The 27380-nt window shown below is 44.5% G+C and overlaps 1 protein-coding gene across 1 annotated transcript; it reads right to left on the minus strand.

Moving 5' to 3' along the window:
• Positions 1 to 8: 8 nt before the first annotated feature.
• Positions 9 to 23373, minus strand: parpbp (PARP1 binding protein). Its single transcript, XM_014153360.3, has 11 exons — positions 23224 to 23373; positions 22896 to 23050; positions 21606 to 21842; positions 21373 to 21483; positions 20630 to 20800; positions 20340 to 20494; positions 18982 to 19162; positions 18671 to 18852; positions 18455 to 18536; positions 1334 to 1514; positions 9 to 795 (listed from the first exon to the last, which is right to left on the minus strand). Exons 2-11 carry the CDS (start codon positions 23043 to 23045, stop codon positions 464 to 466), a joined length of 1782 nt encoding a protein of 593 aa, XP_014008835.2. The 5' UTR covers positions 23046 to 23050; positions 23224 to 23373; the 3' UTR covers positions 9 to 463.
• Positions 23374 to 27380: the final 4007 nt, after the last annotated feature.

The following is a 27380-nucleotide window of genomic DNA, read 5'->3' on the forward strand; positions in this document are numbered from 1 at the left end:
CAGGTAAAGAAAATAAACAGTATGGAATTTATTATAGTAGTAGTGAAGATGCATGAAAGAGGAGAAGTGTCTGGTGGTGGGCCTTGTCTTAGTGGGAGATAAACTGCAGGCCAATCCTTCACAGATCGGCTATCAAACAGATCTGCTTAGGTTTCAACCACTCTCAGACTTTCCACATTGCCTCAACAGCTCTTCTGCATCATTGCATTACACTCTCCCAGACACACCACAGCTGGTGATCTTTCTTTCAAAATGATGTCTGTCAATCGTTGGAAAGCACAGAGGCAAGAAAAGAAGAAATTAAAAAAAAGTACAATAAAGCCTCTGAAATCAGGCCAAGCGCCACTGCGGGAAAACAAGTGCAATTGATTCCGGAACATTCAGCTTCAAAGAAGACAGACCATTGATTAAATAAAGCGACATTACTAGTAGTGCCTTCTATTTCATCACGACAATGAGTACTTTACAATCTGAAGAAGCTGGTGAGCTTGCCCTGTCCTGCAATCAGTTTCTTCTTACTGGGGGCTTTATCCCTGCCATTCTTCCCTGTCAATCTGGTGGGGAGTTTCTTCAGAGGGGGCTGGTTCTCTGGCTCACAGTGTTCGCTACAATCCACCAGCTTCCGTTTACAGGCCTTGCTGCTTCCTTCTGTCTGGATACTGGTCTTCCGACCGCCCCCACCTACTCTGCTGCTCGGGGCATCATTTCCACTCCTGGGCCCCAGCGCTGCGGCAACCCCCCGGGTCGTGCCTCCTCGCAGGGCCTCTTTCCTCCCAGCCTCTGGGTAAACCTCCACTGGAGAGAGGAAACAGTAATAGAGCTTAACAATTGGGGTTGACATTTTTTTTTGACATAACAAGAGAGGAAGGAAAGAGGGGGGGGAAAAAAATCTGATGAAATTGCTGACGTTAGCCTGCAGTTTAACAGCCAGAGTGTTTATTCTAGCGAGCTGAAAGTGAACATTTGTCATGTAACCCGATGGAGTGGAGCCTGGATTCCCACAGAAAGAAAGAGGGGGGGGGTAGGTTTTTACTACAGATGTGGGGGCGGCCAGGTTTTATAAAAATGGGGAATCATTTAAAGGTTGATCGTAAGTACCAGTCCCCAGGCTGGGACTGGGCAGGGTTCGAGGCCTGGGCTGGGAAGGTGGATCTGGGCATCAAGCCGAGTCGGTGGCGTCAGAGGGAATAGAAGCCAATCCCTGAAGGGGGGAAGGGGGGGGGGGGGGGGGGAGGTGTTGTGTGCATGTAGCTACGCTGCACTATATGTGAGAAAGTCTGTTACAAGTCTCTGCTGAGAAAGGGGGAATGAAGTCACAACTACACATTTTTACCTCTGCCCAGCTCCTTGACAGCAGAGGTGGAGTCCACAGTAGTGAGGGTCCGCTTAGGAGCCGGGTGTACACAGATGGGGACCTGGATGGTGCTGGGGAAGTCCAGCACGCGGTTGAGGGGCAGCTCCCAGTCGTCCTGGTACGTGCAGGCAAACTGAGATCGGATGGTTCGCTCTCTGGCCTTAAAGAAAATAAAATAATAAGGATCAGGTGCACTAGATTGGGGTTGAAGTGAAGATACAAGATGTAGCTCTCCAGGAATGGGCTTGTTTATCGAAACAGTTTTGTTGCAAGTTCTGGAAGAAAATTGTGACGTAATGAGGTTTAAATCAGCCAAGCCTCCATTAGACAATGAACCTGAACCTAGTAGCCTGTTTATTTTTACTGATCTGAGAACAGCCAAGAAAAGTAGTGAGTGATCTCCAGGGCCCACAACCCCAGTAGCCCCTGGGGTATACTATGACTGAAGCTAGCGCTACTCAGGGGTTTTTAAAGCTAGCTAGCTTTAGTTAACTTCACATTCTCAGGCTTTATCCATACTACGACAGTGTATATTACTTGTCCGCCTGCCGCTAACTCTAGCAGGCTTGTAACTGCACATGCATGTCGCACAAGGCTAGTCAAACACGTCGAGACAATGCCGAAGCCTTAATCCATGGGCGAGTCAGTGCCACTTTAATTTGTGCCGAAATCAAAATGAAAGGGAAGTCACTGCAAATTCCGCAGGCGATGGTGTGAAATAGGCTTCAAGTGCAGTGTTTATTTTAATATATTTTTGCTATCTTGTGTGCTTATCAATGCACAAGCAACTCCCACACTCCTATTGATAAAATAATAGTGTTACGTCACACACACACAAGTTTTACTCTGAGTGAAGTTTAAAATGCATCGTCATTACTAAAGTGTAATTTAAGACTAATTAGGGTTAAGTGCCTTGCCTCAAAAGGTGCAACAGCTTTTTCACCAAGTTGGCTCGGGGAGTCAAACCAGCGACTAAGAGGGAATCGGATTTAATTGGTCCTCAACTTGTGGCTTGGACAATTCATTCAAGGATAAATGGAGTTTGCCTGCCTGGTATCAGGTTAGTTCTGAAATATTCATTACTGTAGAAATGGAGCTGGCTTAAAAAGGTGAGCAAGCACTTTTGTGGACCTGGCCAGCGGCGACCTGTCATTCAGGGTAGGGCCGCAGTGGTTTACCTAGTGCTTTCTGTGGTGGGGCAGCCAGCGGAAACTACAGAGCATAGGGATTGGTAATGTCAAATCACATTTCATTTGTCCCATACACATGGTTAGCAATGTTAATGCGAGAGTAGCAAAATGCTTGTGATTCTAGTTCCGACCATGCAGTAATACCTTACACACACACACACACACACACACACACACACACACACACACACACACACACACACGAACACGAATGAATAAGAATATGTACATAAAAAAAATATATATGGATGAGCGATGGCCAAATGGCATAGGCAAGATGCAGTAGATGGTATAGAGTACAGTATATACATATGAGATGAGTAATGTAGGGTATGTAAACATTATACACTGCTCAAAAAAATAAAGGGAACACTAAAATAACACACTGACTGAAATAATCTTATTAAATACTTTTTTCTTTACATAGTTGAATGTGCTGACAACAAAATCACACAAAAATAATCAATGGAAATCCAATTTATCAACCCATGGAGGTCTGAATTTGGAGTCACACTCAAAATTAAAGGAAAACCACACTACAGGCTGATCCAACTTTGATGTAATGTCCTTAAAACAAGTCAAAATGAGGCTCAGTAGTGTGTGTGGCCTCCACGTGCCTGTATAACCTCCCTACAACGCCTGGGCATGCTCCTGATGAGGTGGCGGATGGTCTCCTGAAGGATCTCCTCCCAGACCTGGACTAAAGCATCCGCCAACTTCTGGACAGTCTGTGGTGCAACGTGGCGTTGGAGTGAGACATGATGTCCCAGATGTGCTCAATTGGATTCAGGTCTGGGGAACGGGCAGGCCAGTCCATAGCATCAATGCCTTCCTCTTGCAGGAACTGCTGACACTCCAGCCACATGAGGTCTAGCATTGTCCTGCATTAGGAGGAACCCAGGGCCAACCGCACCAGCATATGGTCTCACAAGGGGTCTGAGGATCTCATCTCGGTACCTAATGGCAGTCAGGCTACCTCTGGTGAGTACATGGAGGGCTGTGCGGCCCCCCAAAGAAATGCCACCCCACACCATGACTGACCCACCGCCAAACCGGTCATGCTGGAGGATGTTGCAGGCAGCAGAACGTTCTCCACGGCGTCTCCAGACTCTGTCACATGTGCTCAGTGTGAACCTGCTTCATCTGTGAAGAGCACAGGGCGCCAGTGGCGAATTTGCCAATCTTGGTGTTCTCTTGCAAATGCCAAACGCCCTGCACGGTGTTGGGCTGTAAGCACAACCCCCACCTGTGGACGTCGGGCCCTCATACCACCCTCATGGAGTCTGTTTCTGACCGTTTGAGCAGACATGCACATTTGTGGCCTGCTGGAGGTCATTTTGCAGGGCTCTGGCAGTGCTCCTCCTGCTCCACCTTGCACAAAGGCGGCGGTAGCGGTCCTGCTGCTGGGTTGTTGCCCTCCTACGGCCTCCTCCACGTCTCCTGATGTACTGGCCTGTCTCCTGGTAGCGCCTCCATGCTCTGGACACTACGCTGACAGACACAGCAAACCTTCTTGCCACAGCTCGCATTGATGTGCCATCCTGGATGAGCTGCACTACCTGAGCCACTTGTGTGGGTTGTAGACTCTGTCTCATGCTACCACTAGAGTGAAAGCACCACCAGCATTCAAAAGTGACCAAAACATCAGCCAGGAAGCATAGGAACTGAGAAGTGGTCTGTGGTCCCCACCTGCAGAACCACTCCTTTATTGGGGGTGTCTTGCTAATTGCCTATAATTTCCACCTGTTGTCTATTCCATTTGCACAACAGCATGTGAAATTTATTGTCAATCAGTGTTGCTTCCTAAGTGGACAGTTTGATTTCACAGAAGTGTGATTGACTTGGAGTTACATTGTGTATGACCTGTCCCAGACCTGCTGGAACCCTGACCTATTCACCGGACGTGCTACCTGTCCCAGACCTGCTGTTTTCAACTCTCTAGAGACAGCAGGAGCGGTAGAGATACTCTCAAAGATCGGCTATGAAAAAGCCAACTGACACTTACTCTTGTGTTACTGACTTGTTGCACCCTCGACAACTACTATGATTATTATTATTAGACAATGCTGGTCATTTATGAACATTTGAACATCTAGGCCATGTGCTGTTATAATCTCCACCCGGCACAGCCAGAAGAGGACTGGCCACCCCTCAGCCTGGTTCCTCTCTAGGTTTCTTCCTAGGTTTTGGCCTTTCGAGGGAGTTTTTCCTAGCCACCGTGCTTCTACACCTGCATTGCTTGCGGTTTGGGGTTTTAGGCTGGGTTTCTGTACAGCACTTTGTGACATCAGCTGATGTAAGAAGGGCTATATAAATACATTTGATTTGTATAAAGTGGCATTGTTTAAAGTGGCTAGTAATACATTACATCCAATTTTTCATTATTAAAGTGGCTTGAGATTTGAGTCAGTATGTTGTCAGCAGCCACTCAATGTTAGTGATGGCTGTTTAACAGTCTGATGGCTTTGAGACTGAAAAACAGCTTTTGTCTCTCGATCCCAGCTTTAATGCACCTGTACCTACCTCGCCTTCTGGATGATAGCGGGGTGAACAGGCAGTGGCTCGGGTGGTTGTTGTCCTTGATGTTTTTGGGCGTTCCTGTGACATCAGGTGCTGTAGGTGTCCTGGAGGGAAGGTAGTTCAACCCCAGGTGATGCGTTGTGCAGACCTCACTACCCTCTGGAGAGCCTTGCGGTTGTGGGCAGAGCAGTTGCAATACCAGGCGGTGATACAGCCTGACAGGATGCTCTCGATTGTGCATCTGTAAAAGTTTGAGTGTTTTTGGTGAGAAGCCAAATTGCTTCAGCCTGTTGAGGTTGAAGAGGCACTGTTGCGCCTTCACCACGCTGTCTGTGCGGGTGGACTATTTCAGTTTGTCCGTGATGTGTAGGCCGAGGAACTTAACTCTCCACCCTCTCCACTACGGTCCCGTCGATGTGGATAGGGGGGGTGCTCCCTCTGCCGTTTCCTAAAGTCCACAATCTCCTTTGTTTTGTTGACGTTGGGTGTGAGGTTATTTTCTTGACACCACACTCCGAGGGCCCTCACCTCCTCCCTATAGGCCGTCTCGTCGTTGTTGGTAATCAAGCCTACCACTGTAGGGTCATCTGTAAACTTGATGATTGAGTTGGAGGCGTGCATGGCCACGCAGTCATGGGTGAACAGGGAGTACAGGAGAGGGCTGAGAACGCACCCTTACGGGTCCCCAGTGTTGAGGATCAGCGGGGTGGAGATGCTTCCTACCCTCACCACCTGGGGGCGGCCCATCAGGAAGTCCAGAACCCAGTTGCACAGGGTGGGGTCGAGAACCAGGGTCTCGAGCTTAATGACGAGTTGAGGGTACTATGGTGTGAAATGCTGAGCTGTAGTCGATGAACCGCATTCTTACATAGGTATTCCTCTTGTCCAGATGTATTAGGGCAGTGTGCAGTGTGATTGTGTCATCTATGGACCTATTGGGGAGGTAAGCAAATTGAAGTGGGTCTAGGGTGGAGGTGACATGGTCCTTGACAAGTCTCTCAAAGCACTTCATGATGACTGAAGTGAGTGCTACGGGGCGATGGTAACTGAGCTAAATGACTTTCGCTTTCTTGGGAACAGGAACAATGGTGGCCCTCTTGAAGCATGTGGGAACAGCAGACTGGGGTAAGGATTGATTGAATATGTCCATAAACACACCAGCCAGCTGGTCTGCGCATGCTCTGATGACGCGGCTAGGGATGCCGTCTGGGCCGGCAGCCTTGCGAGGGTTCACACGTTTAAATGTTTTACTCACAGAGAGCCAATGTTCTCTAGTTGCGCCGTGATAGGCTCAGTGTTCTGTCACTCATGGGGACACTATGCCACCGCAAAATCTACAAGGAGAGCTCGAAAATTCAAGCACCTTGGCCACAGATAAAATGACATAACTACCGTAGCTTTGATTGGACTGATCACGTCATCGTCATACTTTCAAAAGCTTAACTAGCAAGCAGTCATCATGAAGCAAGTCGACAATCTACTGGCAAATCGTTTTCAATTCTTGTCATAAGATAACGTATCAGTGCTCATCGGCCATACAGTGCATTCAGACCCCTTTCCTTTTTCCACATTGTTAAGTTACAGCCTTAATTAAAAAAAAATATTTAACCATTTCAGAATAACTCAATCTACACAATACCCCATAATGACAAAGCAAATACAGATTTAGAAATGTTAGCAAATTTAGAAAAAAATAAAACGTATTATTCAGACCATTCGCTAGAAGACTCGACATTGAGCTCAAGTGCATCCTGTTTCCATAGATCACCTGTGGTAAATTCAATTGATTGGTCATGATTTGGAGACACCCCTATTTAAGGTACCACAGTTGACAGGGCACGTCAGAGCAAAAACCAAGCCATGAGGTTGAAGGAATTGTCCATACAGCTCAGAGACAGCATTGTGTCAAGACACAGATGTGGGGAAGGATATCAAAACATTGAAGGTCCAAGAACAGTGGCCTCCATTCTGAAAATGGAAGATGTTTGCAACCACCAAACTGAGCAATCAGGGGAGAAAGGCCTTGGTCAGGGAGGTGACCAAGAACCTGATGGTCACTCTGACAGAGATCCAGAGTTCCTCTGTGGTGATGGGAGAACCTTCCAGAAGGACAACAATCTCTGCAGCACTCCAATCAGGCCTTTACGGTAGAGTGGCCAGACAGAAGCCAATCAGTAAAAATAAAAATAAAAAATAAGTCACATGACAGCACGCTTAGAGTTTGCCAAAACACACCTAAAGACTCAGACCACAAGATTCTCTGGTCTGATAAAACCAAGATAGAACTCTTTGGCCTGAATTCCAAGCATCACGTCTGGAGGAAACCTGTCACAATTCGTACGATGAAGCATGGCGGTGATGGCATCATGCTATAGGGATGTTTTTCAGCGGCAGGGACTGGTAGACTAGTCAGGATTGAGGGAGAGATGAACAGAGCAAAGTACAGAAGTGGCTTCGTGACAAGTCTGAATGTCCTTGAGTGGCCCAGCCAGAGGCCGGACTTGAACCCGATCGAACATCTTTGGAGAGCTGAAATTAGCTGTGCAGCGATGCTCACCCTCCAACCTGACAGTTTGAGAGAATCTACAGAGAAGAATGGGATAAACTTCCAAAATTCAGATGTGCCAATCTTGTAGCATCATACCCAAGAAGACTTGAGGCTGTAATCACTGCAAAAGGTGCGTCAAAGTACTTAGAGGATCTGAAAACGTATGTCAAAATGTGATATTTCAGTTGATATATACACAATGCGCCAAAATGTTGAAAACGTTTTACTTTGTCATTATGGAATATTCTGTTTAAATTGAGGGGGGAACAATATAATCCATTTTAGAATAAGGCTGTAACGTAACAAAATGTGGAAAAAACCAAGGGGTCTGAATACTTACCAATGTAATGTTCACAGTGCATTTGGAAAGGGAAGACCCCCATGAAATTGACAAAAATGAATGGCAACTTACTGGCATTGGGCAAACCATATATACAATCGCAAATACCACTCAAATGGATGGCAGTTCATCAAAACCATATGGCAAGCGGAACATGGCAAATGCCTAGTGTCATAGCCCAAAAATGGTGTACGCGCTCCACCGTAGATTTTCATATGGCAAATGGTGACAAACACAAGACCCAAAGGGTGAAATTTTGAAATAAATATATTTTGTTAATTATACATATGTAATAACCGTATAAACATACATTTGTCTTATTTTATTGTGTTTGTCCATTTGCAATATATGATCAGTGAACTTGGACAAATGGCATGAGAAATGTCCAATTGAGGTGTGTATATATTAAGCCCTGAATCAACCTTGAAGGTATATTTGTCATGTTTGATCAGAGGAAGTAAGAATTTCTCATTGATGTTGATTTCAGCCTGTCCATTTGGTGATGGATAATCCCTCATTAAATACATTGGAAATGGACAAACCTACCAGCACAATGGAAAAATGACCAAAAATTTAACATTTTATTTTAAAAAAACGAAACCAAATGTCCGAGAGACTTTATTTGATGACTTCCTGGAAGATCTGGCCCTGGGGCACGACCATAGGCCGACAGCCTATTTAAATAAAACACTCACGGACATCTTGCAAGGGACCGTACATTTGCAATACGGAGATCCTCAACCATACAGGTAATGCCATCGGCATCCCTTATGTAGGAAATAGTAAATTCAACAATAAGTGGTTTAGAAAAAAATCAATAAATCAATGGCTAACTGCAAGTGCTGAAAAGCAATCACTAGCCTGCTATTCAATGGAGAGGGGGTGTGGTCCAAGTCTCTTTCCCAAGTTTAAAAGGATAAACATGCACCTGCAACACCATGGGCCAAAAGAGGTTTAATACATTGGCCATGCTGTCAATCCAGCATGACTTCTGCTGTGTTCAAAACAACTAGAAACTCAGAAATCTGAGACTTCAGTGAGTTCAAGACAACTGGGAACTTGGGGGGGGGGGGGGGGGCGGAAGAACGACAAGCTCAGACTTGGAAAATACATTTTTGAACGGTCATGGTGTACAGGGCGAATACTGTAAGAATTGCCAATGTTCTGAATTCTGTCGCTGTACATTTTTTTTAAAGTGCTGAAATAGACCAGTCTTAACTCTCTCGTTAATGTCTTAATCGAAATTATGGATTGCCTCATCCGCTCATCATTCCCTTATGCCATAGTTTGTACATTCAATTGTCAGTAGAAACCACATTTGTTTAAGCAAGTCAGCCATATGAGCTATTTTTTTTAAAGCCAGTAAATGAGGCTGATAAACTGTTTCACTGCCAGACAAGGCTTGACTGAAAGCCAGGTGTAGCAGTGATAAATATTAACTCAATGGTGCTGAAAAGAAAGCTCTGCTGTTGGGAAAGTTATGTAGGCCCTAACAGTTTGTGGGCACTGTTTGTCATAGTTACAGTACAATTGATGCATTGTTAAGTGTTGTGTAGTGGCTTTGCTAGCATGCATTAAAAACAATTGGGGTAGTTTTCGCCCCCAAGATATACATGCTAAAATTGCCAATAGAACTGGCTATCCCAAGTTGGAAAAAAAGTTACCACGTTAACATCTCAAACCACGTACAGGGTTCAGGGACCGGTTTCTCAAAAGCATCTTAATGAATTTGGCCTTGATAGAACCGTCGTAGGGGCAGCGTTAAGTCTCCCTCGTTAACGTTGCACTTGAAAAGGCCGCACTTGAAAACGTCTGTAATCTAATGCATGCCTCACACTCAGAACAGCTAAATGCATCATGCTTTTTGCCCTCCTGCATCACTTTTTATACAGATCCCCCGCTAAACAAAGAATCACATGGTTTATCCGTCTGACCACCGATAAAATAAATAAAGTTGTCTTTGCAATTGACAAACCACGTATAAAAATATGCTACAAATGAAAATCAGATGACATTTATATTTCAATGTTGTCAATTCAAATCAAACTTTACTTGCCACATGCGCCGAATACAACAAGTGTAGACTTTACCGTGAAATGCTTACTTTACAAGCCCTTAATCAGTGCAGATCAAGAAAAATAATACCTACCAAGTAGGCTAAAATAAAAAGTAATACAATAAGAATAACGAGGCTATATACAGGGGTCACCGGAACCGAGTCAGTGTGCGGGGGTACAGGCTAGTTGAGGTAATCTGTAAACATAGGTGGAGGCGAAGTGACTACGCATAGGTAACAGACAGCAAGTAGCAGCAGTGTACAAGAGGTGGAGGAAATCAATGTCAATTGTCTTGTGGCGATTTGTATTAATTGTTCAGTCTAATGGCATGGGGGTAGAAGCTGTTGAGGAGCCTTTTGGTCCTAGACTTGGTGCTCCGGTACAGCTTGCCGTGCGGTAGCAGAGAAAAGTCTGTAACTTGGGTGACTGGAGTCTGACAATTTTATGGGCTTTCCTCTGACACAGCCCATTATATACAGTTGAAGTCTACATACACTTAGGTTGGAGTCATTAAAACTCTTTTTTCAATCACTCAACAAATTTCTTGTTAACAAAGTATAGTTTTGTCCAGTCAGTTAGGACATCTACTTTGTGCATGACAAGTAATTTTTCCAACAATTGTTTACAGATTATTTCAACATCACAATTCCAGTGGGTCAGAAGTTCATACACTAAATTGACTGTGCCTTTAAACAGCTTGGAAAATTCCAGAAAATGATGTCATGGCTTTAGAAGCTTCTGATTAGAGGTCGACCGATTATGATTTTTCAACGCCGATACCGATTATTGGAGGACCAAAAAAAGCCGATACCGATTAAATCTGATGATTTTTTAAAATATTTGTAATAATGACAATTACAACAATATCGAATGAACACTTATTTTTTTACTTAATACATCAATAAAAACAATTTAGTCTCAAATAATGAAACATGTTCAATTTGGTTTAAATAACGCAAAAACAAAGTGTTGGAGAAGAACAAGTGCAATATTTGCCATGTAAAAAAGCTAACGTTTAAGTTTCCTGCTCAGAACATATGAAAGCTGGTGGTTCCTTTTAACATGAGTCTTCAATATTCCCAGGTAAGAAGTAGGTTGTAATTATAGGACTATTTCTCTCTATGCCCTTTGTATTTCATATACCTTTGACTATTGTATGCTCTTATAGGCACTATAGTATTGCCAGCCTTATCCAGGGAGTTGATAGGCTTGAAGTCATAAACAGCGCAATGCTTGAAGCACAACAAAGAGCTGCTGGCAAATGCAGGAAAGTGCTGTTTGAATGAATGCTTACGAGCCTGCTGCTGCCTACCACCGCTCAGTCAGACTGCTCTATCAAATCATAGACTTAATTATAATATAATAACACAGAAATAAAAGCCTAAGGTCATTAATATGGTCAAATCCGGAAACTATCATTTCGAAAACAAAACATTTATTCTTTCAGTGAAACACGGAACCGTTCCGTATTTTATCTAACGGGTGGCGTCCCTAAGTCTAAATATTGCACAACCTATGTTATGTAGAGTTCTGGCAAATTAATTACGGTCTTCGTTAGGAAGAAATGGTCTTCACACAGTTCGCAACGAGCCAGGCAACCCAAACTGTTGCATATACCCTGACTCTGCTTGCACAGAACGCAAGAGAAGTGACACAATTTCCATGTTACCAGGCAATATTAAGTAAATATTCAGGTTTAAAGATAAGCTTGTGTATTGATTTTAAGAAAGGCATTGATGTTTATGGTTAGGTACACATTGGTGCAAAGACAGTGCTTTTTTTCACGAATGCACTTGTTAAATCGTCACCCGTTCGGCGAAGTAGGCTGTGATTCGATGATAAATTAACAGGCACCGCATCGATTATACGCAACGCAGGACAAGCTATATAATTACTAGTTTGTTAAAGATTGTACTTTTTTTTTATAAGATAAGTTTAATGCTAGCTAGCAACTTACCTTGGCTCCTTGCTGCACTCGCATAACAGGTAGTCAGCCTGCCACGCAGTCTCCTCGGCGAGTACAATGTAAATCGGCCATAATCTGTGTCCAAAAATGCCGATTCAAGTTTTCATAACGTCGGCCATTCCAATTAATCGGTCGACCTCTACATCAGATAATTTATGTCAATTAGCCTGAGTCAATTGGAAGCATTTCAAACGCAGTGCTTCTTTGCTTGAAAACCTCAGACAAAAATATAAAGGTACCACGTTCATCTGTACAAATAATAGTATGCAAGTATAAACACCATGGGACCACGCAGCCGTCCCACCGTTCAGGAAGGAGACGCGTTCTGTCTCCTAGAGATGAACGTACTTTGGTGCGAAAAGTACAAATCAATCCCAGAACAGAAAAGGACCTTGTGAAGATGCTGGTGGAATCAGGTACAAAAGTATCTATATCCACAGTAAAACGAGTCCTATATCGACATAACCTCAAAGGCCACTCAGCAAGGAAGAAGCCACAGCTCCAAAACTGCCATAAAAAAAGCCAGACTACGGTTTGCAACTGCACATGGGAACAAAGATTGTACCTTTTGGAGAAATGTCCTCTGGTCTGATGAAACAAAAATAGAACTGTGTGGCCATAATGACCATCGTTATGTTTGGAGGAAAAAGGGGGACGCTTGCAAGCCGAAGAACATCATCCCAACTGTAAAGCACGGGGGTGGCAGCATCATGTTATGGGGGTGCTTTGCTGCAGGAGGGACTGGTGCACTTCACAAAAGAGATGGCAACATGAGGAAGGACAATTATGTGGATATATTGAAGCAACATCAAGACATCAGTCAGGAAGTTAAAGCTTGGTCGCAAATGGGGACTTCCAAATGGACAATGACCCCAAGCATACTTCCAAAGTTGTGGCAAAATGGCTTAAGGACAACAAAGTCAAGGTATTGTATTATTCTGACATATCACATTCTTAAAATAAAGTGGTGATACTAACTCACCTAAGACAGAGAATTTTTACTAGGATTAAATGTCATGAATTGTGAAAAACTGGAGTTTAAATGTAGTTGGCTAAGGTGTATGTAAACTTCTGACTTCAACTGTAGGTCCTGGATGGCAGGAAGCTTGGCCACAGTGATGTACTGGGCCGTACACACTACCCTCTGTAGTGCCTTACGGTCAGATGCCATACCAGGTGGAGATGCAACCTGTCAGGATGCTCTCGATGGTGCAGCTGTAGAACCTTTTGAGGAACTGGGGACCCATGCAAAATCTTTTCAGTCTCTTGGGGAAAAGGTTTTGTTGTGCCCTCTTCACAACTGTCTTGGTATGTTTGGATCATGATAGTTCGTTGGTGATGTGGACACCAAGGAACTTCAACTCTCGACCCGCTCCATTACAGCCCTGTCGATGTTAATGGGGGCCTGTTCGGCTCACCTTTTCCTGTAGTCCACAATCAGCTCCTTTGTCTTGCTCACATTGAGGGAGAGGTAGTGGTCCTGGCACCACATTGCCAGTTCTGACCTCCCTAGTCTCATTGTTGTCAGTGATCAGGCCTACCACTGTTGTGTCTTCAGCAAACTTGTTGTTGGAGTCGTGTTTGGCCATGCAGTTGTGGGTGAACAGGGAATACAGGTGGGACTAAGTACACACCCCTGAGGGGCCCCAGTGTTAAGGATCAGCATGGCATACGTGTTGTTGCCTACACTTACCACCTGGGGGCGGCCCGTCAGGAAGTCCAGGATCCAGTTGCAGAGGGAGGTGTTTAGTCCCAGAGTCCTTAGCGATGAGCTTCGTGGGCACTATGGTGTTGAATGCTGAGCTGTGGTCAATGAACAGCATTCTCACATTGATGTTCCTTTTGTCCAGGTGAGAAAGGGCAGTGCGGAGTGCGATTGAGATTGCAGCATCTGTGGATCTGTTGGGGCAGTATGCAAATTGGAGTGGGTCTAGTGTCCAGGAGGATGCTGTTGATGTGAGCCATGACCAGCCTTTCAAAGCACTTCATGGTTACCGACGTGAGTGCCACGGGGCGGTAATCATTTAGGCAGGTTACCGTCGCTTCCTTGGACACAAGGACTATGGTGGTCTGCTTGAAACATGTTGGAATTACAGACTCGGTCAGGTAGAACTTGAAAATGTCAGTGAAGCCACTTGACAGTTGGTCTGCGCATGCTTTGAGTACACGTCCTGGTAATCAGTCCTGGTAACCAGCGGCTTTGTGAATGTTGACCTGTTTAAAGGTTTTGTTCACGTCGGCTACCGAGAACATTATCACACTGTCATCCAGAACAGCTTGTGCTCTCGTGTATGCTTCAGTGTTGCTTGCCTCGAAGTGAGCATAAAAAGGCATTTAGCTCATCTGGTAGGCTCGCGCCACTGGGCAGCTCGCGTCTGGGTTTCCCTTTGTAGTCCGTAATAGTTTAAGACCTGCCACATCCAACGGGCGTCAGAGCTGGTGTAGTAGGATTCAATCTTAATCCTGTATTGGCGCTTTGCTTGTTTGATGGTTCATCTGAGGGCATTGTGGGATTTCTTATAAGTGTCCGGATTAGTCTCCCGCTCCTTGAAAGTGGCAGCTCGAGGCGGATGTTGCCTGTAATCCATGGATTCTAATTGGGATATGTATGTACAGTCACTGTGGGGACGACGTCGATGCACTTATTGATGAAGCCGATGTATTCCTCATTGCCATTGGATGAATCCCGGAACATATTCCAGTCTGTGCTAGCAAAACAGTCCTGTAGTGTAGCATCCGTGTCATCTGACCACTTCCGTATTGAGCGAGTCACTGGTACATCCTGCTTAAGTTTTTGCTTGTAAGCAGGAGGATAGAATTATGGACAGATTTGCCAAATGGAAGGCGGGAGAGCTTTGTATGCATCTCTGTGTGTGGAGTAAAGGTGGTCTAGGATTCTTTTCCCCTGGTTGCACATGTCATACGCTGGTAAAAATTTGGTAAAACTCATTTAAGTTTGCCTGCATTAAAGTCCCCGGCCACTAGGAGCACCGCTTCTGGGTGAGCATTTTCTTCTTTGCTTATGGCCTTATTGAGTTGGTTGAGAGCGGTCTTAGTGCCAGCTTCGCTTTGAGCTGGTAATTAGACGGCTACAAATAATATAGATGACAACTCTTGGTAGATATGATGCAGTCGACCGCATCATAAGGTACTCTACCTCAGGAAAACAATACCTTGAGACTTCTTTAATCTTAGACATCACGCACAAGCTGTTATTGACAAAGACACACCCACCCCTCATTTTACCAGAGGTAGCGTCTGTTCTGCCGGTGCATGGAAAATCCCGCCAGCTCTATATTGTCCGTTTCTTCATTCAGCCGCCTCTCGGTGAAACAGAACTGCAAATCTTAATGTCCCGTTGATTGGATAATCTTAATATTAGGTCATCAATTTTATTTTCTAACGATCGCACGTTGCAAGAATGGAAGGCATTGGAAGTTTGCTCGCCTCTGGATTTTCAGAAGGATCCCCGATCTGCATCCCCATTTCCAGCAAAAGGCGTGGATCTGGGCCTGTTCCAGTGAAAGCAGGATGTCGGACTCGTTGAAGGAAAAAGTTTGTCTGCGGCGAGTAATCGCTTTTCTGATGTCCAGAAGTTATTTTCAGTCATAAGAGACGTTAGCAGTAACATTATGTACACAATAAGTTAAAAAAAAATATAGATATTTTTTAAATTACACAATTGGTTGGGAGAATGTAAAACATCAGTCATGGTCTTCGGCACCATCTTGTCAAGGAATACTTTCAATCAATTGAGTTATACGTTCTACTTATAGGCTAATCTATAATTTCAACACATTTCATGATGTGTAGCCTTCTGCGCAATGTGGCAAATCATTTTTTAATCGGGTAGGCATTATAATTAACCGCGTCAATATTTGCAGCAGTGGGTGGTAATATCTGTCGGAGCTGATCTATTATAATTCTAAAAAGTTAAGGAAAGATTGGAATGAAGAAAGCGGATCCAACAGCAGTGCTCCCTGTCGATCCCATCAGTCTCGACACGCGCTCCAACGATGCATTTAGCGACTGCTCTGCATGGTGTTGTGTAAAACGCATGTTACATATTTAGCCGTTGTAGGAAAGACGCATTGTTAAAGACATTCGTAAACCTAAATTCCACCGCTATCGGGAAACCTGGCCGATCCACTCCTTTATCCTCTGATCTAGGCCTGCTGGGGATTATCACGACTCAAGGATTTCTCCCTCCAGGCCAGCAGCAGAGGCGCAGTAGGGAAGGAGGAATCCAGTGGAGAAAAAAGAACGGTGTGCAAAGCTGGGTGGGACTGTAAAGCAAAGGGGGGAAAAAAATAAATAAAATCAAAGCCCTGAGAGAAGGCTAGTCAAAGAACTTCTCAAAAGAGCAGCTAAAACAACATTGAACTCAGATCACAAGGCATGAAATGTACACGTACCCTCGTTGCATGCTAATAAAAACGCCTCACTAACGCCAGAAATATTGACGGACAGGGGAGAACATAACATAACGCAGGCAGGGAGGTAGAAGACTACCATGACATCCTCCTGACATGCAGTCCACACTTAATCCAATTATAGCAGGTGGAAACAGCAGCATCTTGTTCCATTACAGGGAGAGGATGACATTAGGGGGGGGCACCACCACTTCAGAGGCTGTCCTAAGACAACCTCTATAGACTGGTTGGCCTGGCCAGGCAAGGTAAGCCCATCCTGATGAGACCTCAAGGAACAGCAGGTGCAAGCAATTGCTCTGTTCTCGGGTTTGTTTTTGAATGCACGCACACAAGCCCAATAGCCCACCTGCAAGATCAGGATATTAGGTGAGAAGTTGGCAGACTCATTGTGTTCTTATGGCAGCTCCTCTTATGATGAGCCAGCTTGGATTTCATGGGGAAGAGGAATACGTCAAAGCATTGAAAGGCATCTTGTTACAGAGATCAAATTATCACAGGCATCAATGGGTCATACTATTCATTCCAATTATGCAATTCAATACATCATTAAGCGCACTTAATTTGCTGAGTTAACAGTTTTGCCATGTTTATTCTGTCTGAAACAGACAAAAGCATGGGAAAAAAGAACCACAATGCAAAAACTAAATGTGACTATCTGCACGTGGGCCAGTTGACTGACGTCAGCGTATGATGAAACTATTGGACAGGGGTCCGGGTTGATCGACATTCAGCAGACAACAGGAAACAACCATTCAAGTTTCCCTTACTAGTCGAGTTAAGCGACTGATATGACATCTTTAAAGTGAAGTGGATGCAGAAAGCTTCCGCCCGCCGAGTTCAGGAAGCGGTGAGCAGCCCAGGGACCATTACAGCGCACTCCCAGGAAGACGGCCAGAATGTGGGGAGCTAAAGTGACATCTGCTAGCGCAATCAAAAAAGGAGCCCATTTCCACAAAATGTGTTTAGTACACGTTTGAAAGGGGTTCAAGCAGTCTATTTCATGTAGAGACTGAGAACAACCCAGCCCCTTTAAAATCTGAAACTAATTGTTTTAGATGAGCAAGCAGTTTCTACATCCAGGTTTTATTTGCTATTTAACTAGGTGCTTTTGACGAACGGTATACTTGTTACTGACAAGCACAGCATGTTAGCACCAGGTTTCAATTCTACAAGCGCATTGTGAAAACAGCAAACATGTACACTGAGGCAAGTCGATAAGCCCACAGCCTTCCAGGCTGCAAACATCACACTTCTGACTGAGATTCCGTCCACATCCGCTGGTTATATCAATCCGTTTACATCCTGATAATTAGGGCCGATGCCAGTATCACGATACTCATTAGTATCGCGGCAAGGGAAAAAAATTAAATAAAAAATGAAGCGGATTTCACTTCAGGAAAAGTGCCCTAATGATGGAAACAAACAGTCATCGAGTCACATTTACTTATTTCCCAAGCTATAGGAGACAACCTGAATCCTTTAAAAACCTGTATTTTTAAAGGAACAAAGAGTTCTGCTTTGGTTTTCATTTTTGCCATGGAAAAATATTGTGATACTGGTATTGTCCTGGGCCTACTGATAAAAGAGAAAACGTCTAGGGATGCTATACAATGACCACGGTAAACATGCAAACCCCGGGGTGCCAGGGAGCACTTGCCAGCACGACAAAACAGAAGAATAGAGCATCTTTTGACCAGCTACTTATCAAACCCAGAGGGTGGAGCCCTGTTGAGAAACATAACAAAACGTGTACTGGGAGGTTTGAATCCCCCGATTGTAGAGGAGTAGTTTTATACCCCAGACTCACTCAGAGCAACCCACTGGACTAATGCTGGGAGCAAAAACACAGCTGTACAAATGTGAACGTGTAGAAGCCAGTTATAAGACGAGGGGCGTCAACTGAGCAAATAAATAATACAATACCGGGGAGAAATTACAGGACATAGACATTATTTTTCAATGTTTGGACATCTGATTCGATGTTTCGTATTCGGGTCTCCTGGTGCTACTTGGAGGGTGGGAGGTGGGCGAGCTGTGTGTGTGTACCTTGGGTTTGAGTTGATCTTGTCGCTCCTGGACACGGTGTTGCAGTGGTTTTGGAGAGGAGCCAGTGGGAACCTCAGGGGATCTGAGGACACAGAAGCAATCAGAGACTGAAACCAGCTGTTTATGAGTTAGGGGTTAGAGAGGCTGTGAAAACCTATTCATTATTAGCCTATTAAGTTTTGATTAGTGCGTGTGCGCGCGTGAGATGAGGCTTACCGGAACAGTGTGAGCATGCAGGTCCCCTCCTCCCCACTGAGGACAGCCTGATCCGCAGAGAGTAAGACTGCCTTGTTCCTGCAGGGCGGTGCCAAAGCATCTTCATCCAGCAATGCTATCAGGACCTTCACAGTCTCCCGACCTCCATAAGCAGTGGCGTGGTTAATAGCATGGTATCTAGGCTGAAGAGGATATACACAAAACACTATAGTGTTAAGATGGCATTGATGTGGATCAAACAAAAAAAGGGCACTGACATGAACATGTAGGCTGAGAGCGGTTGGATCCGTTGGCCCAGAAAGTCATCATACCCTGGCTGGGCTGATCCCTGTCCCACTAGCCGACTGCAGTCTGTGGGACAGATGGATCTGAACGATCCGCTCTTTGAGGTCCTTGGCGGTCTGGTCAGCTGCAGCGTACACAACGTCTCCACTGGCCCGCCCCTTCAACAGAGCTGCCCTGATACTGGTCACCAGACAAACGCCAGCAATACTGAGAAAAACAAGTGTACATGAAATATAATAAATTCTTGCAATTATCTAATCCATTAGGCAGACAAGTCAAGCAGCCTTCTACTTATAGGCCATGAGGAGAAAGATGGCTGAAGACGCCCCCTTTGTCTAAGGGTTTACTCATCGCTGACCGTGAAGTGACTGCAACATTATTGGGGTGCGTGAAAAGAGCACCAAGTGTCAAGACTGTGGCAAGGTGGGGTGGAGAAGGAGCAGGCTAGAATCCCTTACCCAGCTATTATGAGAGGGGAGTGAGCCTCTGGAACAGAATCATCTGGGATACCAGATGTTAACTGAACAAGAGGCCCTGAACCCTTCAGAGAAGGTGTTTGTGTGTGGAAATACAGTACTCCACTGAGGGTGTGAAGGGGGAAGTAGGGGTGCAGGCTGTTGAAAGAGACATTCTGGCATCAGATCAGTCCAGTGTCCCATCAGAGAGGCACCACAGCAGAGCAGGGAGAAAATCCTCAGTCATAAACACCCAGAAGGCCCCTGCTATGAGGGAACTGGGACAATACATCCAATATTATGGACTATCGCTATATATCGGAGTGCCAAGATGTCAATCATCTAGCACTGTAGTTGCTACTGGAATTCAGGGGAAATGAGGCCTTGTGACACAGCAGGACTTCTCCCATTGCTTTAGATCAAAGTTCAGTCCACACATTTTCATCGAATGACCAAACAATCTCTTAACCACATTTGTGGCACTGTCAAACGCTTGAACAAAATCTGAATCAATCTGCAATTATACAAAGGCCACGAGAGTGATCAAGGAAATAAAGTTCGATGATAATAGTAATCAAACCAAGGAAGGAACATATTATCTTTTGACTTTTAGTCAATTTTACTTTGATGTAGCCGAGATAAACATGTTTTAGTAATTCACATGTTATCATGACAACCTGGGGCTGAAGTCATTAGGGGGAAATCAGATCTGTACACAGCAATGGGCATGTGGGATTTGATGACAAGGGTAAACAGAGATGGAGTCTGCCAGGCCAGGGTGGTATTCATTAGGCACCAAACAGAAGAACAGACAAACCAGGAAGAACTACAGTACATGGACCTATCCATTAAGGGTTGGTTTTTACCTTCCATTCCAAAACGTTTTGCTACGATGTGCACTAATGAATACAACCCAGCTGGTTAAGTACCTTGGGTCAGGGTTGTCTCCCAATATCTCCTCCAGGTTGTCTGTGAAACGGACAAAGTCTGACAGGCCTTTAACATGTTTCCTCAGGGGGTCAGACTCAGCGGGGGCATAGCCCTTTCCTCCCAGCTGGACCGCTCGCACAAATGATGTCACAGCCTGCAATATATAGATGATTAACATTACGAGACCATATGATTGTCATGTTGTCAACATTCATTGCTGAAACCCATAGGTCAGTGTAATGATAGGAAACAGACATGGAAAGAGTAGAGGCCAATTTGTCAATCTTACCAAGAAGAGTGACATGTTCTTGCTCCGTGCTTCACGCTTCAGGTCAGTAAAAGCTATACGGCCGAGCGATCTGCTAGGGGTGTCAAGGGTGTACGCTAGGGCCATGTCGTTCTTGGAGTTGACCAGCTGATCCAGATAGGAGCAGAAGACCCTCCTTACCACCTTTCCTACCTATTGGAGATTTACCAGCCTTTAAAAACAACAGCTGATGCCACAAACTACACGGTCCAATTTAAAGTCAGAACACCATCTTCAACCCAAACCAACATTTCATAAACCTCGTTACCCCCAGGCAGTATTACAGTAGCAACCCATATTCTACCCACTCATAAATCAGACAGTTGACAGGGCAGCAGCCTGGAGAGAGCAGCGCATGTCCTAGCCCACAATGTCTGTAGCATTTTAAAAACAGCTGTCTGGTAATTTAATTCACATTTTGCTCTTAAATCTGAGTAATATGATTTAAAGTTCCTGTTAATAAGAGTGAGACCGATTCCAGTGCCTGAAAAAGACTGGAAAAGCTAAGGGAGAATGAAAGTCTTGCCAGGCTGACTGGGAAAACGAGAGGGAACAGTGAAACGAAGTACCTTGGTTGTACAATGATATGAGCCAACGTAACATTTTATATTCTGGCCAAACCACCTTCTCTTATGTGAGTGGAGAGAATGGAGAGTCAGTTTGCTTACACTATGCTGACCTGTATAATGCTGATATGTTCATACATGCTTATGACATATGTTTACCTGTGTGCTGCATGGCTTTGACTTGCTTGATGGAGTGGAGGGGACCTGGGACAGGGAATCCCTCACCTCATAGGTCTCCATGTTATTGGACAGAAACTGAAACAGCTGGACCTTGGCAACATGAACACAGATTTAGCAGTTAGTCTAACTGGCCTATGAGACTATTTCAAACAGTTGACTAAAACTTCCAATCATGGGCCATCATCCTAGTTTCAATCAGGCCTAATACTCACTGAGCTCAGAGGCTCCTCAGGGTCCAGATCAACCCTTAGCTGTTTGTACATAGAGTGGATATCAATCAGGTCCATAGTGTTGGTGCGCTTCAGAAAGGAGTCGTATTCTTTCCTGATGATGTCATAGTTCTCTGGTCGGGAAGAGTCATTGTCAAGGGGCAGGTGAAGTTTGTCTAACAGTAAGTGTTTCCAGGCCATCAGAACGTCGCTCAGGGCAACACTGAACTCTCCACTCTCCTGTCAGAAGAGAGCAAAAGCAGATGGATTAAAGCCATGACTGCTGCCTGTGATGGGAATCAGAATGCATAGTTCATGGAGAATTATCCTCCCATACAGTCTGGTGGGACCAAGGGTGGGACAAATGATGTGATTATTTCTTTATAGGGTCAGGAGTCTTCTGACCATGTGATCAGGAGAAACTAGGCCCAAATGGCTATAATAGGGGTGCAGATAAACTCATTGCCTTAGTGACAACATGTTTTGGAATTAGGCCATTAAATGTTATGGCTTTGATCGCAGTATCGATGTCTGTTAGGACCACAGTCAATGGTGTACCACGCAGGCTTGGGGGGGGGGGGGGGGGGGGGGGGGGCCTCACCCCAAAATAATTAGGAATTGAAATACCAGAATGGACATTGAGCTTCGATGGAATAAAGACCAGCCATGTTGGTCAGGGAGTTAGTCAACCATGGTTTACCAGTGCTGTGATAAACAGCATAAAATAATGAATGGGAAAAATGTCTGCACTGTAGGTTTGTTAGCTAGCCAGCTTTAGATGAATGATTCCATAATTATTTGTTCATATTAAATGCCACTATTACATTCAAACAATTTAGTCAATCCACAGCTATACACTAGTTGAAATCAGTAGATGCTAGGACTTAGACAAGTTGTAAACACAACAAGTACTGATATTGTAGCATATAAATGGCCCTCCCCCAATACAATATGAACACATTATAAGCCAAAAATGCTAACTACAGGAAATCAGCTGTAAAACTGCAACAAAAAAAAAAGGTCTCAGCCTCATGGCAAAATGTGTAGAATAGCAGGAAATTAGCTTTAAAATGACAAATTCACAGCCTCATTGCAGAATGGCATGGGTAGCAATAAAACCACCTTTTTCCCTTTGCCCCATGGCACAAATTGTAGAATTCCCAATAAGTTAACAGATCCGCTCACAAAAAACTATTTTGGGGAGGTTGGGGGCTTGCAGGGGCCCTATGAAACTGCTGTAGGCCACTTGTCACAGCGAGGGATTCATAGCTTATAAAATGTTACCAGTTGTACCTGTTTATTGACCTCTGCGATGGCCAGCTGTAGAACCATCAACATTCCATCTGCCCCGTGGATGGTAGTCCTCTCTGACTCAAGAACCCGGTGGCATTCTCGCCTGAAGGTTCTCACTATTGTCTTCAGACTGTCCTCTAAAGTCGCCATTGTCCCTGTGAAGGTGACAAACAAGACTGTTTAGTTACATGTACTGAAACCTTCAAAAAGGCAATGTATTAGTTAAACTGATTAACGTTAATTAAAGTTGATATAAACATCTACAACATTACAGATGTAGGTTGCTGGTAGCTAGTGAAAACAATAAAACACCATTAAACACACTTACCTAAACAAATGTTACAGCCTCAAACACCGCCTTCTCCGATAGATCTCGAATATTTTAGGGACGTCGTAAGCGTATCGCCAAAATACATTCACCACCCACGTAGCCAATGCACAAGCAGCTGATGCTTTAACATTTTTTAAATCCTGCTAGTAACTACTCTGACCAATCAGACTTTGTGTCATCATTTAACCACGCCTATGTTGTTTCAACCGCTGTATGTGGTTCTTTATCACAGAACCCAATATTGTTTTTAGCATATCTGACTATGTTTCGTGTGAGAACGTTTATTCATTATTATTTTTATAAAGTGTTTTTAATATAGCAATAAGTTGTAACGTGTCAAAGCGCTGCACCATTGCGTTTTTAATCTCAGCGCGGTCCCCCTAGAATTTAAGAATAAAATGGCATGGTACGTTCCAACACGGACATCAACTGGGGAACGAGTGCATTTTTTTCTGTGGCAGATGTTGTCGCTAAAATGCTGAAATGCACGCATAGGTATGGTTATGAGTTAGCTATCTATGCTAGTTTAAAAAAAAGCCGCTTTATTTTTGTAAAAATATATTGTGTTATCTTGCCAAATGCTGTCATCACTTTTAATCGATGTAGTGTGTTGTAGGCTGCTAGCGTTTGGGTAGTTTCGCTGGCTGACATTCGCTGTCTGTTATTATCAGCTAGGTAGCGTCACCATGTTTAGACGTTAATAATTAGCAAGCGCTGCTCTATTTGCAAGCTAGCTTGTACAACAGTGGGGGGGGGGACTGCTAGTTACTTAGCATTTCACAATGTTACATGATCAGAGCATGTCCTGAAGCCAAGGCTACCACCTTTCTGGTGGTTACGAAGAAGATAGGAAAGCGGGCGGTAGCTAGATAGACTAAGTATTCTATCTTCAGTACTGACCGTTTGTGCACTGTTGAGCTAGCAATAGCCAGCACATGCCTCCTTGGCCCTAACCTACTTACTAGATGCCTGGCTTCTATGTGTAACATACACTTGAATTGTTCATGCCTATCCAGCCCTAATTTAACTCCAGAGATACGGGTCTATCTAAAACATTTTGGAGCAAACTTAAGTCGCCAGTACGTTAACAAGAGTAATTAGCTAGCCTACTTAAATGGGCAATCTGAGGTTGCTACAATCACTTTTAGACCTTTAAATACATTTTATGTAGAATACCTATTGAATAATATAACTCGTAGATGCCCCATGAGCTTAGTTCAACTGTCATACCCCCCATCAGAACCCAACATGTAAAGTTGTTTTTATTCCTTTTGTTTGCAAACTCTATAGCTTCAAAATATGATTAATGCTATACTTTTGATATAGATCAGGGGTAGGTAACCCTGTTCCTTGAGTGCCACAGGTACCGCAGGATTTTGTTCCAACTAGGCACCACACTGAGTTAGTTACTTAGTTAATTGATCAGTTCAGTGATTGCCTAAATTCAACACAGCTGGTCTTCCAGGTCAGTTAAATCAAAAACATGAAGTGCCTGTGCATTTTAGGACAAAGGGTGCCTTCCCCTGTCATAGATGGTCAGTACTTGCATCCATAGCTATGTCCATGAATTTGAGTGGTTACATTTATCAAGCCCCATCCCACAGCAGTTTACCAAATCAGTGGCTGTGTGGTCCGCTCTGTAATTGTTCAAACTGCACATTGCCCCTTTAAGACTGCAATCAATAACACTTGAGACTGAATGATCCACTGTAGTGAAATAGTGTTCTGTTGCCCTCAATTGGTGGATCCCCCTTGCTGTTAACCTTTGGAATCCAATAGCCCAGTGGTTCTCAAACTCTGGGTTAGTGCATCATCAGTTTTCCTCTTGTCATGTCAATCATTGCATACCTATTTATAACTTGTCAGAAATGTCCAGATCAACTAGCCCATGTCAGCTAATGTTTTTTAGCACATAGATTTTGTTGTAATGTTTGAGTTACTCATATCACATGAATACACATTAGACATGACAATGTATAGAATTGCAAGAAAATTTGCCTTTAAACAGCAACATTTTCTCTCTGCCAACAAGAGGGGTGTGAACAGTTTGTGTTGTGAACAGTTTGTGTCGTGAACAGTGCGTGTGCCCATAGAAATGTACGTGGCGCCCGCAGGGGGGATGTGGGATGTTGCACAATGCTGGAAGCAGGGCCTGAGTGAAAAGGCTTCGGAACGTACAGTTTGGGAACCTACAGCCTACATGATGTAAGTACAACAGCAAGAATGATGTCCCATTATGTGATCACTGTGACAGCTGTCACCTATGACCTTTCACACATTTAAAAAGCTTCCATCTAAACAACCCCCCAACCCATGTGGGCCGGGAGAACGGTGTTTCACCGCACCCTTCCTAGAAAAACTGGAGAAGTCTGTTTCTGGTATATCTCTCTCCTAGTTGAATTGTAGCAAGGGATCTATATGACTGATGGGTTTTGCGTTTAGGAAAGTTCTGATCTCATGATTATCTTATTGTCACTCCCTACAGTAATTTCCTCAGTGACTACCACAGAAATTAAACGGACATGTTCATTAATGTTCAGGCTTTAGGCTATATGAATCCCCCTCAACGAGTTAGCCCAGTACCGGAGCATGTAAGCTTTATCTCGCTTCAGTGTGCATACAGAAGTATTATTTTTGGCTTTCAGTACAGATGTGCCGTTTCTGTATAAGGAAGTTATAATAATCTAATATCTTATTTTTTGAAATATTAACCCCTCTTCATATTAACCCCTCTTCAACCAAAGAGTAAATACACCGGACATGAACATCACCAAAAATACATTTAGCATGGAGGACTCAGGTCGAGGAGCCAGCTACACAGTGCCCTGTGATGACTACGTCCATGTGGTGGAGTTCAGCCCCTTGACAGTGGCTCAGCTGCATCCCTCCTGGGCTATGCAGGAAGCCAGTATGTGGTGGTAGGCACCTGCCGCTTCAAGGTGAGTGGTAGCCTGCCAGATTCCTCTTCCTCATGTCCGCTCTTCTAGCCTCCCTTCTCAAAATGCGTCAGAAGAGAAGATCCTCCCAAGGTTCCTCTCTGAGGAGGCATGGATAGGGGATACGAGGAAATGAGCCAGTGTTTTGGTTCCATGTGTGATGTAAACCACTCCTGTATGTGTGACGTGAACCACTGTTTGAGGAGGACATGGAGGTAGAGGGGGTTGAATTCACAACACTGCGTGTTTTCCCTGAGTCTCAGCTGGACAAGCGGCCCGAACTCATCAAGTAGCCTACCTTAGACCTTTTAGTTCTTACAGCTGTCTTCTGTCTTTACATCAGGGTGTCTGGTCCTGGAGTGCTGCTGGTTGTTTCAGGTTTTCTTTCCAGCCCTGCAGTAAGTAACACCTGATTCAGCTCATTATGGTGCAGACTGACGACGTGGTTAGTTGGTTATTTGGACCAGCCACCGCTGTGGGTTGAAGCTGCGCCACTGTTATTTTTTCTTAATCTCTCCTACGTAAAATGTATTTATAAAGCCATTTTTATATCAGCTGATGTCACAAAGGTCTTATACAGAAACCCAGCCTAAAACCCCAAAGAGCAAGCAAGCAGGAGAGGGATACTTAAGATCACACAGGACTCCAATAAGACAGGAGAAAAACATCAGATAGGACAGACCCACCCTAGTCCCCCGGCAGATAGACTATTGCAGCATAGATATTGGGGACTGAGACGGAAGGGTTGGGAGACACTGTGGCCCTGTCCCACAATACCCCCACACAGGGCCACCCACTTTGCTAAAGCACAGCCTCCACACCACCAGATGGATATCAACAGACCACCAACTTACTACACTGAGACAAGGCGGAGTATAGCCCGCGAAGATCTCCCCCACCACACGAGCCCGAGGGGGCGCAAGACCAGACAGGAAGATAACATCAGTGACTCAACCCACTCAAGTCGAGTATAGCGAAAGAGCCTGGCAAGACGTGATGCACCCCTCCTAACGAAATGGGAGAGCACTAGCAAGCCACTTACTCAGCCCCCGTAATAGGGTCAGTGGAGAGAGGGGAACCGGCCAGGCAGAGACGGCAAGGGTGGTTCATCACTCCAATGCATTGCTGTTCACCCTCGCACCCCTGGTGCCAGACTACACTCCATCATAGGACCTACTGAAGAGATGATTATTCAGTGAAGGCTGAGACCGTTTCTGC

The sequence above is a fragment of the Salmo salar genome, chromosome 17 (assembly GCF_965601325.2).
Source record: "Salmo salar chromosome 17, fSalSal1, whole genome shotgun sequence".
NCBI lineage: Eukaryota > Metazoa > Chordata > Actinopteri > Salmoniformes > Salmonidae > Salmo > Salmo salar.

Bases quoted from the DNA above. Each gene is read 5' to 3' on its own strand.
- parpbp (XM_014153360.3), bottom strand. From the start codon at position 23,045: ATGGCGACTTTAGAGGACAGTCTGAAGACAATAGTGAGAACCTTCAGG. The intron at 20,801-21,372 runs GTAAACATATGT...AATCTCCAATAG, and splicing joins CAAAGCCATGCAGCACACAG to GTAGGAAAGGTGGTAAGGAG. The intron at 18,537-18,670 runs GTAAGCCTCATC...CTGTGTCCTCAG, and splicing joins TGCATGCTCACACTGTTCCG to ATCCCCTGAGGTTCCCACTG.